The 12948-nt window shown below is 41.0% G+C and overlaps 1 protein-coding gene across 1 annotated transcript in view; it reads left to right on the top strand.

The window, feature by feature from the left end:
- The window catches only part of hoga1 (4-hydroxy-2-oxoglutarate aldolase 1), a 34250-nt gene that overhangs the window by 4523 nt on the left and 16779 nt on the right, over positions 1–12948 (top strand). The window contains exons 3-5 of the mRNA XM_072383634.1: positions 2225–2352; positions 3044–3178; positions 10062–10158. Of these exons, the coding sequence (XP_072239735.1) occupies positions 2225–2352; positions 3044–3178; positions 10062–10158 (360 nt within the window). The remainder of the gene's footprint in view (positions 1–2224; positions 2353–3043; positions 3179–10061; positions 10159–12948) is intronic.

The following is a 12948-nucleotide window of genomic DNA, read 5'->3' as shown; positions in this document are numbered from 1 at the left end:
TAGGAATAAGAGCTGGTTGGATATCTACAGGCACAGTCGCTAGTGTAGTGCATGCAGGAGCCTGCATGCTCAGAGACATGGTTACTAAGATGGGCCCTCTTGGGCCCCACCCTCAGGGATTTGGATTAGAGAGACAATGATATTGGGAAACCAATAGGTAGGGCTCTGGTTCTGGTTTGACACCTGCAGACCCTAGAGCAGGAATAGGAACAAGGGCAATGTCTACAAACTCAAGCGTTGAACATGGCTTTGGGGAACATGGCTTTGGGGAACTTGGCTCTAGACTCGGGCAGGGGCTATTGTGTGGGCTCTGGCATGGGTGCTTGTTGTGGCTCTGAACTGCACCTTTGCTTGGATCATGTTTTCGGTAACTCTATGGCTTAATCTTGATTCTCCCCCAAGATAGTTAGGAGCAGAGGCAGAATCTGTAGTGGGGTCAAACTCCTCATCAGCTCTTTGTCCAGGTTCAGGAGCATGTCCTTCCGATGGGGCTTACAGGCTGCAAACTCTCCTTGAGTTCTTTAAATTATTCTCAAGTTCTCAGCTATTTGTGGTATGAGCTGCAGACTGGGTTTGGAGGATGAAGTCTTTTCAACGAGGGAATAAACAAACAGTCTTTGGGTAACGTCCATGTTGTCAGAGATTGCAGTTGAACTTTGTTACCTCTCAAAGTGGGGCTGGGTAGCCTGCTTTGTCCAACTCTGTCCAGATCTTACTGTCACAATCCCTGGCTAGAGGAGAAGGAGGAAGATGACCCAAACACAAGACTTACAGGCAAGAGTATGACAGATGAAGAAACAGTAACTTTATTGAAAGGGCTAACCAAAGGCACTACCAAGGACAGGAAAAGCAAAACAGGAATTATGAACTAATGACAAAACACACGTCTGGTGTAGACAACTGATTGACTGAAAACGAGGGATAACATAGGAAGGAACCACAGCAGAATATACATAAGGGGGAAATCTATAAAATTAAAGAGGAGGCGAGTGCAAGTGAAAAACTGGTGACAACAACATAAACAAGAACAAGACAAAGACAAAACCAAGAGATAAGGTCAAAACCAGAACACCTTAATTGTCTTTTAATTTTCATTCATTTTTCTTTATATGCTTTTATTTTTATTCTCTATCCAAGTTTTATTGTGAATGAAGCTTATATACCTGAATGTCTTATGAGTTTGAACAAAGTTTGAAGGGATAGGTGAATAAACAAGCTGATGTATCCATTATGAGAACGCACTAGTGTTTTCAAAAAAATGATATGAAGTGACTCTGAAACTGTGTAGCTTTTTAGATTCTCATTTGCAGTAATACTGGTATTAACAGTGCTGTCACAGCAGATGGAACAACATCTGTTAATTTGTGAATAGATCTTTAATCTTTAAGGGAAAATATATAATTATTACCAAAAATAATAATTTAACATCAAAAAATGAGAGGTTAAAAGAAAAGTGATAGAATGATTAGTTGAGGAATTTTCTACAAATCTAATTTTATCAAGGGACATCCAAAGAATGACAACTATAATCTGTTTCGACACCAACATTAGAGGAACCTGTGAAATTTGTCTTTAGATACTTTACTTTTATTTGTTTGTTGCACATTCATTGACCTGAATGTGCCCTGGAGCACTCTGAGTTAAAGATACCACACTTCAGAACTTTAGTTTCCAGCCCTGCACTACAACATTTTGCTTTGATGGCGTCATTGTTGTCTCTTCAACATGACAAAAAAAAAAAGCCACGTGCATGGCTGTACATGTGCAGGGCTCACACAGAGGTTTGATTTTAAGACAGTGGTGTCACATCACACAACTGTAAGGACAGCCAGTGAGCAAAACACTTTCCAAATTCTCTAGTGTAGCTTTTGAAAAAAAAGCAGAAGTGAAACTAAAGTTTCCCTGAAGTTATTATTTTTTGCTTTGGACTAAAGGCTGTTACACAGGCCTGTCTTTTCTTACAGGTTCAGGTGGACCTGAAGCATCAATCGTCAACAGTCACCTTACCTACTGGATCATGCTCCGCTTAGCTTAAGTGCTAAATTGATGTTGAAATAAAAGTTCCCACAAACAGCTGTCAAAAGATAATCCTAAAAGGAGATAGGCAGATGAGAGCTTCCAAAAATTCTCAGAGCAAAACTGTTGCGATTAAAAAAAAAGAAAAAAAAGACAAATGTTCTTTCAAAGTACAGTAAAAGTGTTTTCTGCTTCTTATCATGTTCAGCCACCAGAGCCACGGTTCGGCTCACAGAGAAGATGGTGTCAGCTGGAGCCGATGCCGTCCTCGTCGTAAACCCCTGTTTCTACAAGGGCAAGATGGACAGCCGTACTCTGATTAATCACTTCACAAAGGTCAGCTGACAGTGCAGGAGTACAGACACACACACACACATTTCTAATTCCATTCTTGTGACATAACCCTAGTGGACATATTTCATTGGTTAACCCTCACTCCTGATACCAGTGATTCCTAATCAGAGACCTAAAGCCAAGTTTTAATCCTCAAACTGTTCTTTCAACAAACAAGAAATAATAGGGACAAAAATCTAAGTCTGTTTTCTACACCAGCAGTTTACAGCCATTTGAACTGAGGACAGTTAAAGATTGCTGCATGATTGATCTTCTTTTACTGTGAGCATTTTAATATGATCTGTCACATGAATGAAAAAGTAAATTTTTTCATTACATTTAAACGTGGAGACCAGTGTAAATTTTTCTTCCTCATTATTAACTGTAGTGAGGCTTTGAACTAGCAAGTACAAAACACTCCACTTGGCTTAATATCAGTTATAGCAAAACTAAGTTCTAGTCAGAGGAGTGTGAGGACACTTGGAGAAGACAGACAGAGACAAAACTAACTAACCAGGCTGTGAATCTAATGTCAGCCTCGTAGTCAGTCCCCTGTTGCTTACCTTTACATTCAGCATTTATAACACTGGCCACCAAAATTTCTCATTTGTGTGAGCCTGACCTGAACTTCTAAAATGTAAATAGGGTGGAGATTTTAACGGGTACTTTATACGAGGTGTCACCTATCCTGCAGGTGGCGGACAGCAGCCCAGTACCGGTGGTTTTATACAACGTTCCAGCCAACACAGGGCTGGAGCTGCCGCTGGATGCTGTGGTGGAGCTTTCTCAGCACCCGAACATCCTAGGCCTTAAAGACAGCGGAGGAGATGTAAGCATGCTGCTAGCACCTTATTTTTCTTTTCCTCGTGTGTTATAAAGAAATCATTTTAACCTGTCACTGCAATGTGAGTGTCTATTATATACATGTGAACGTTTGATAATAAAAACACCCAAAAATATGGATCAGAATTGAGTGACACCACATTTTTGCGTCTCAGTTGGCTGAGTATAAAGGGACCTGTAACAAAGAGAAACTAGGTGCCTTTAAATCAAGCATCATATTTTCAGTTTGAAAATCACAGCTGGAAACACCAAAAAACTAAACTACTAAGGAAAATAACCAAAACCAGACTGTACATTATCAAGAAACTGAATCAGAGAGACGGGGAAAACCATGCATATTTTGGATGGAGGATCTGACAATGACTGAAAAGAACTGGGAGACTAAATACTGTGGGGAGAGCGATTAGTGAGAAGGTACAGCTGAGGATAATTAATACAGGTGAAGAGAGGAGCTGATGACTGGCAGGAGGGAACTGAGGAAAGGTGAGGAAATGGCAAGGCTAAACTAACTGGAGACTAAACACACTAACCAGAAAAACACAAAAAATACATGGATCGTGACAGTGAGCGCTGCATTTATTCATTCAAGTGTTTGAAGGTAGCTGATAATAAACAAGGGAAGATAATTTCTCAAGCCACAATGGAGATGACACCTCGCTGTCACGACCCGGCAGGACACAGATGCAGGGATTTTCAAATAACAAAGTAGTCTTTATTTTCACTACTATAAATCTCCAAGACAGAGAAATAGATATAGAATATGAAAATATCTAACACACTGCTTCCAATAAATACAGAGGAAGAAGTGTGGCTATAAAAATGATCAAAATAATAATCACTCCACTCGAGGAGGAAAGCAAAAAAACTATAAACTTTAAATCCCTCCTGAAAACTGGAGTCACTATGAAATGTAACCAAAACAAAAATCACTCCGAACAGAGGAAACAAAAGGCTATGAAATCTTAAAAGAGCTAACGAAATCACTAAATGATGCAAAAACTTACAAATGAAAATCACTCTGGAGGAGGAAAAAGGAGCAGAACACAAACGGCTATGAATGAAGGCTTGGAAATAATGTGGAAAAGCAAGGATGATAACAAGCACACTGGCACAGAACAAAGGGAGACGCAGACTATAAGTACACATGGAGGGAAGTGGGGAACAGGTGGAGACAATCAGGAATCAGGGAAGACAATTATACTGGTGACACACGAGGCAGGGTAAGTGACCTAAAACAAGAGGAGAGTTACTATTTCAAAATAAAACAGGAAATGACAAGACAAAAAGACCAGACAAAATAGAACAAACGCAATGACTTCACGGCGATGTGACACTCGCATTAATAAACAAAAAGATAAAGATAAAAAAAAACAGCCCACATGTCTGAATTAATTGGTGTCTGTGTGAACAATTAAGCCAAATTCAAGTAATGTGGAAAACCATTTAAACTCCATTTTTTACGACTAGTAAGTGTGCATGGTTGTGTGTATGGATGGGAATTGTTAAGAATTCAGCAATTCCGGTTCCATTATTGATATCGCAGTTGGACGGGTCATAGGAATGGAGTCTTTCATTAATAATATTACTAGTGTTGTTGTTATTAATAATTGCTCTGCTCAGACTCATGGGAGATGTGCTTGTTTCCTGTCGTTTCCATAGCGATAGCAGCACGCCAGAGAAATTTATATTATAATTTTTTTTCAGCGTGAGTGTGTGAGACTTGAGAGCCCTGTTACAAACAGCAGGACCTGGATGTTTTATGTTACCTGGGACTTTTGAGATGGAAGACGCTGTGCCACAAGCTCCCCCGCAGGGGTTGCCACCATTGCTTAGCAGCGTGTGAAAGACTACATCCATGCAAAGTAATTGCATGCTGTGTGGTCAAATGTTTCAGCATGTTGGAGGTATTCCCCTCTTTGATGTGATCAAAGCCCTGCACGTGTTGCAACTGGCCCTGGTATTGTTGTTTTTGGTGAAATATAACCAAACTTTGGAACGCTTCTGCCTTGACGCCATGTTGGAAAAATTCTGAGCCAAACTACGAAGCGTGCACATGACGTCATTGCGCAAATGCGTCAGACAGTGGCAGAACCTATAAACGGGATCGTTAGGCAGGCAGAGTAACGATTCCACGGAATCGAACTACTGGGACTGGGAACTACTCCCTGACAGAGCCCCCATAGAGCCCCACAGGGGCAACAGCCCACCGACCCCGCCAGGCCCCTGACATCCAGACACGGGTCGTGCATTGGACCCAGGCCCCAAGAGCCTCACAAACCCCCTGGCAGAGGCCCCACCCAATACCCAAGAGGGCCAGGTGCCCTAGACAGCCACACAGTGGTCCAGCGCATGCCCCAGCGCCCCTGGCCAAGTGCCCCGGCAGTCAAGATGTGCCCACAGGTGGGTGAAGCTGCGAGCAGGGGGGAGAGGCAACGCTCCTCCCCCCATCAGGATCAGCACAAGCAGGCCAGAGGACATCAAGGCCCAGGCCCAGGCCCAGTCACCACATAAATCAGATAAGGAAAAAAAAAGAAGATGAAAATAGAAAAATAAAATAAATAAACACACACTTGCACAGCACACGCATCCGCTCATGTTCCCCCGCTCTCAACTCCACTGTGGTGTGGCGCAGCGGGCACACCAGGGGACCAGCAGCCCCCCAGCCACCACAGACCCCGAACCAGCAGAATAACTCCTCCTCCCGGCCTCTCCCGCCCCAGGCAGCAACCAGGCACCAGGGGTGTAGGAAGACTCCTCCCCTCCCCTTCTGGCTCTTCAATATTTTCTAATAGTGAGCGATTAAAATTGAGGGGCAGCCAACCTTGTAGAACTGGGAGCGCGGCCCTCTGGGCAGCCTACATACCCAAAGAGCCCCACCCACCAGATGCCACTCAGTGCAACCACCCCCCCAAGACCTAACGTGTGTGTGTGTGTGTCTGATAAGTAGTGATGTCTAAGGTGTAATAAAAATAGGGAAGTGCAGAGTGCAGCAAAGGGGACCACCTATGTGGCCCCATCCACTACACCCCACAGAACACACACGCCTCCAAAACCCTTCGTGTGTGAGTGTGTGCTGTGTACAGGACTCAGAAGGGAGAGAGGTATGGAATATACACTGGGGGAGAGAAGCGCCCCCGGAGAGCGCAGCCAGAGACTGGCTGCAATAGGCACCCCCCTTTCCTGGGACCTGCCACAGGGCAGGAGGGCCTGATGTCCACCAGGTCCGGGGTGCGACCATAAATTGGATTAAGTGGGTACAAACAAAGGATGGATGGATTTTACAACTAGCAAAGTTAGCCTTTTGTAAAAACATTCTATAATCGCATATTTGTTGAAGTATTGACTGATTGCCAGTTACTTCTGCAGAGACTGACGAGTGCAGACTGTTGAGGAACCTAAAAATACTCAAGTGTGTGTAGTTTTATTGTGAGGGCTGATTGTATTGTAGTGTAGCGTTATGTGCTGGAAAGAAGGACAGTGTGCTTTTGTCGAGCTCTTAATGCCTTTTTGTCTGTGTAGGAAGTGTTTGTAAGAAGTTGCAAATGGATTTCTGATTTGGGAAATAACATGTTTGTCCACTTGCTGGGAGACAGGAGTGTGGGTGTAGTTCAAGTACAGAGTCGCACTGCTCAGTTGTGGGCGTGATGAGGACAAACACAGAAAACAAGTGATTATAGGTCAGTTTCAGGAAAGCACAGAACTTGTAGAAAGATTATTTCGAAGATGAAGGGAACCATTTCTTCAAGTTAGCCAGCTTCTGCCTCACAAATTTAATAACATTTTTATTTAACTATTTACTTATAAATGATGTTCTAAGCATGGTTTTAATCTTCTGACAAATAGTTAATTTCCTACAAACTCTGATGTGGAAGCGGTTGTTAAAGAAATGTGTCTCACAGCAGCCTTAAACTGCATAGAACCTGTAGTGTTTCCTTTAGTAAAAGATAGGCTTCCTTCCTTTTCCTCCTGATAGTAAAACATTTTCATTGGAGTAGCTTGACTGATCAAGTTTTAGCATGTGCAGGTTCACTAATGCTCCAAACATAGAATTTCTTTTAAGTATATTCTTCAAAGGCAGTTGTTTTGAGAGTTTTTTTTTGAGTGCTTGTTGTAGAACCAGCAGCAAAAATATTATAAATGACAACATTAAAATGTGCGTTACTGTTTGGGATGCAACTGACTTTGCAGCACATATTTTCACTGCACAGCAACCATATTATCAGCATGTCAGTGAATATGGTGGTTGCACTTTGCATTATAGCTAAGTAATAAGATGGAAGTAATGGGGTAGATATCTTGTAATAGAGACGTAATAATTAGGTAATTATCATGAAAATACAAAGTAATAACCAGATAATAGCCAATCAATAATTCTGGGAATACTAGGGTAGTAATTATCACACATGTAAAGTTATATAGGTAATTAGGCTCCAATAACCTAGAATAATGTTGAGAAACACAATTTAAATATAAAAGCAAAACCACCTGGTAATAGTATAATAATCTGAAAATTAGCAAATGATAAAATGGTGATATTGGTTCCATATTTTGATTTATCATGGTCATATGATTTTGATAATAACCTAATAATTATTATGTAATACAGAATACTTTAAAAATAGTTTGGACAAGAATCAGCCAACCTGCCTTGATATAAGTTAGGTATGGTAATTACCATATTATATTACTGATTTAAGTTATTTGTAAGTGAAGATGAAAGAAATGTTATGTTTTTGGCTGCAACCTATAACCTGGAAACACCTATGGTAATATATGAGGTTAAACTCTAGATCAGGGCTGCATATTGACCAATTACCTTTTATCTTTAAACCAAATACCTAGAGGTATAATGATTACCTGGAAACATGTATGGTAAATTCACTGTAATAACCATGAATCAAGGCTACACGATGAAGTCTATGTTTATTTTTATTTTAATGCTAATATTGCATTAAATCCAGCTTTGGGGCATAATAAATAACTTGGAAACATTATGCATTTATTGAACTTTAGCAGTTTCCCTTAACCTTGAAAAATAATTAAACTAGAAATTGCACCAAATAAATGGATAAATATGAACTGAACTTAGCATGCCGCATCCTGGCAGAGAGCAAAACAAAAACATAATTGTGATAAGGATTGAGGCATAATAATGAAATAAGTAATTAATATAGTACCAAGTTTTCATAAGCCCTGGAAGCCATACATAATACTCATGCTTAATACCCAGTTATTACATATTCAGTTACAAGTTTTACATAAAAACATATTTGTAATTTTCCCATACGAGTAGAAGAGCCCCAAATTAGACACCAGACTTAACTCCACTCAAGATAAGGAAGTGAGTTGGGGCAAAGTCGCGTTTGTCGGTAGGTCTTTTAAAAAAAGTAAAAAAAAATGTTTGGACAAATAATCGTTAATTGATAATTTCTATGATTCAATTCAACAACTTTCTTCTTACCAATCTTGGTGCTTGCATCTGGATGTGGGGGTTAACATATCACAGTGAGCACACTTTTTAAAACACTGACATATTATAGAGCTTCTGGCATGGCAGCAAAGACTTGCCACATAATTTAGGTTTTTCTGTTTGTTATAAAGTGATGATAACTGCAGCTTAAACAACAAGCTATTTGATAGACCTAGAAGGTCTCAAGAGATTCTGAATCCCATTTTTCCTTAATTAAGTGGTTTTTTTTGTGTGTGCATACTTGTTATTTGTTTCAGCTTTTTTGTGTGCATTTTAAAGGTCAGTGAAATGTGTAAAAACATACCATCTGCTTTGAGCTTTTGAGTCTCTCCTCTGCTCTAAGCTGATGGCTTTGACCGTAATGCTTCAGTTCAGACCTGTAGGTGGTGTCATTGCATGCTTTGTCCATCTTCATACTTTTTAGCCATTTGGCATTTTTTAATCTTTTTTTGTAACAACTGAAAACAATGGATAGTAGTGAACCCTTTTTTCATTTATTGTATATGATAATATTATCATATATACAAGACCCTGTGTATGCATAATTTGTTGAGTTGAGGGTTAAATTTCTGTGTGCTCTCAACTTGCACAATGCAGGGTCATGACAATAATGAGACTTAAAGAAATAAAAGCTAATGAGTGTTTCTGTCACCCAGGAGACGGTAGTCTTACTGCAGTGTTATTTTTGCCATCAAGGAGCTATATCTTAATAGCCAGAGTGCTTAAGCTTTGAGGAGGCCAGCATGAGCTCCTATAACCTGATTGACTGACTGATCAATTACAGTCCTGTGTGTTTGAAAGGAATAATATGGGGGAAATGATTGACAGGCGGTGGCTGAAAATAGACCCTCCTTGGTACCACTGATGGCGACTGAAACAGGATTCTGTGGGTTTTCCCAGAGGAGCCTTCAGTGAAGGTGTCTTCTTATGCTCTTTTTGAACATTTGAGGTTTATTAGAAATTCTGTGCATCATATTTGGATTGACAAAAGAGAATTAACAGAGGCAAGACAAAGTAGGGAGCTGATATTCATGAGATGTTATTCATAAGCCTCTCCCACTCACCCCATTCCTCTTATCTTGTGAAGTTGATTCCTCCCTTTATTCTCACTGGGGACTTATTTGTTTTTCTCACTTTCTCCTCCTCCCTCTTCTGTTTTGGTTCTTGAATGAGCAACTCGTTTAGAAACCACCCCTCAGTGAGGAAATGATGCTTGTCTCATTTGAGTGATTTGTTTACCCTGTGAGATGTTGAGCTGTTGTCTCTTGCGACGGCCTCCCCTGGGACTAAAATACTCAGCTAGATATTAGCACTGGCAGCAGGGAGTAGTGCTGATGATGAAACGGTTCCGTTTTTGACTTTCTTCTCCTTTCTCTGTCTCCTTTTACATGTTTCTCAGGTCACACGGATTGGTCTGATTGTTCACAAAACAAAGGCAGAGGATTTCCAGGTTTTAGCAGGCTCAGCTGGGTTTCTAATGGCTGCCTATTGTGTCGGTAAGAAGCCCTAAAACAGTGCTGCTGTTTTTCGCAGGAAGCCACTAGCAACAGTTTTTCACCCAGGACCAAAGTAAAGAAAGTCCTCACTACACAATCCCAAGTGTAAAGAGATTCCTCCATTAGTTATATATGTCTTATTGCTAACAGATCATCAACAAGGAACAAGCTACCAGATATCACACATGTATTCATATCCCATAAAATTCAGATCACAAATTGATTAAAGTTTCAGTCTTACTCCACAATTCACAAAAAAAAATATTCAGGAGCTATTTTCTAATGCATAATGTATGTGTTTCTACATTGTTTTCTAAAATAAATCCAAAGTCACTGGATAAAATAGTATTTTAAAAAATCTCAAATACCTGCAAATTGTCAAATTATTTTACCTTGGCCCACATCCTGGAAAAAAATATTGTCAGATTTTATTCATGAAGTCCTATCTCATAAATCACACTATGCCCTTGGGGCTTCACAGTCTGTAAAACAACTTTTACCTACTAGTCTTAGTCCTACAGTCAGACCTGAGCCAGACAACCTCTTCTGCACTACTACAACCAGCAGACGATTAACACAGCTTGGCCAGAGGGAGAGAGATCGGAGAGATCAAGTTAAATCTCCTCGATGATCTACATTCTGGATTGAAGTACTCTGTGGGTGCAAGCAGTAACATAAGCCCACTAGCTAACTTTTGCAGCACTGGTGTGATCAGTCCCCCACTAAGGTCAGTCCACCTCTGGTTCTTCTCAACTTACAAACTTATACCTCTACAAACTTTTCTCTGATAAATGATTTCTTTGATGTCTATCAGGCTCATAACTTTAAGGCCGTTGTTTAGTTTATACATTTACATTTCTTTACAATAATTTCTGCGGGGATCCATATTTTTATTGTAAAATAAGTTCCAGATCTCTCCCATATATGATAAGCAGTCTCTCCCTCCAGTTTTTGGTTCTCTACCAGAAGCCTGGGAGCTTGAGGGTTCGACACAGTGTCTTAGCTGTTCCTAGAACTGTACTAATCTGGACAGAGATCTCTGCTGTAGTTCCTGGGATCTGTTGGAGCCACTCTCCCAGATTCAGGGTCATGGCTCTGTGTGCTCCAGTTACCACTAACACCAATGTTGTCCTTAATTCAGTCCTTGGTATTTTTGAGCTTCATAGGTTCCTCCTTCTTCATGTTGCTGTCACTTGGAATTGCTACATCTATCACGACTGCCTTCTTCTGTAGTTTGTAAAACACCACAATGTCCGGTTGGTTAGCCATCACCAGTTTATCAGTCGGAATCTGGTAGTCCCACTGGATCTTAGCTCTGTCATTCTCCCCTAACTTGGGAGATGTCTTCCATTATGACTTTCACACTTCCAATCCATACCCTTCACAGATGTTCCTGTACACCAGTGTTTCTCAATTCCGGTCCTCATGACCCACTGCCCTGCATGGTGATTAGCTTGTCATCAAGCTCTGCAGTGGCCTGATAAGGAGCCATTCATTTGAGTCAGGTGTGGTGGAGGAGGGAAACATCGAAAACATGCAGGGCACTGTGTCATGAGGACCGGAATTGAGAAACACTGCTGTACACTATTCCTGCCACTTGGGCAGAACCTGCCTGCTTCTTATACCCTGCTACTCTGTGCTGGATTGTCTTGGAGGCCACTTTTCACACTTTTCTAGCTACTTCTAGGATTTCTCAATATAATCCCTTTTTTCAGTCTGTCAGTTTTACATGCTGTACAGAGGGTTATCGTTCAATAATTGTTCATCTTCCTCCACTCATTCTCTGGGGTTCAGCTGCCTTAGGGACTCCCTTAGAACTTCATCACTAGGTTACATCTTCCTGATGTATTCCTGAATCTTTATTGTTTCATCCTGGATAATGGCTCTGTATCAGAAAACTGGCAGGGCATATGTGTTGATGGCTCAGATTTTCTTCTTCCCATTCAGCTGAATCTTCAGGACCTGCCTCATTCTTTGTAGGTACTTGGTTGTGGCCGACTTCCTTGTGGTCTCTTCTAGGTTGCCATTGACCTGTGGAAACCCACAATGTTTATAGCTGTCTTGAACATCTGCTATGGTGCCTCCTGGTAGTTCAACACCTTTAGTTCTGATCAACCTGCCTCTCTTTGATATCATTTGACCACATTTATATAGTCTGAATGACATTCCAATGTCCTTGTTTTATATTCTGGTGAGTTGTATCAGTGAGTTGATATCTCGCACAGTTCTGGCATACAGCTTGATGTTGTCCATGTAGAGGAGGTGGCTAATGATTTCTCCACTTTGGAACTGGATTCCATAGCCACTCTTTGTGATTATGTGGCTGAGGGGATTTAGGCTAATGTACAACAGCAGTGGTGACAGAGCATCTCCTTGGTAGATTCCGCACTTAATGTCAACTTGTGCACTTGGTTTGAAATTGGCTTCAAGGTTTGTCTTCCATAGTCCCATTGAGTTCCTGATGAAGGCTCTTCATGTACTGTTGATGAAGAAGAGTTTCAAGTATTAAAATATCCATGCATTTGGCATTGAGTCATAGGTTGTCTTGTAGTCAATCCAAGCGGTGCACAGATTTGTATGTCTGATCCTACAGTCTCGAATGACGATTCTGTTGATCAGTGGCTGGTGAGTGGCTCCTTTAATATTACTCCCAATGCCCTATTGGGCCTTTCTCATATCATGTAGCCATGTGCCCACTCACTTTATCTGATATGGTGCCTGAGAGGAGCTACCATGTTGTAAAGAGAGGTTATTGGCAGGTAGTTGAATGGAATCACCCGCCTCTGAGAA

The sequence above is a fragment of the Leuresthes tenuis genome, unplaced genomic scaffold (genome assembly GCF_036924035.1).
Source record: "Leuresthes tenuis unplaced genomic scaffold, fLeuTen1.0.hap1 SCAF_4, whole genome shotgun sequence".
NCBI lineage: Eukaryota > Metazoa > Chordata > Actinopteri > Atheriniformes > Atherinopsidae > Leuresthes > Leuresthes tenuis.
This window is presented reverse-complemented; position numbering and strand designations above follow the sequence as displayed.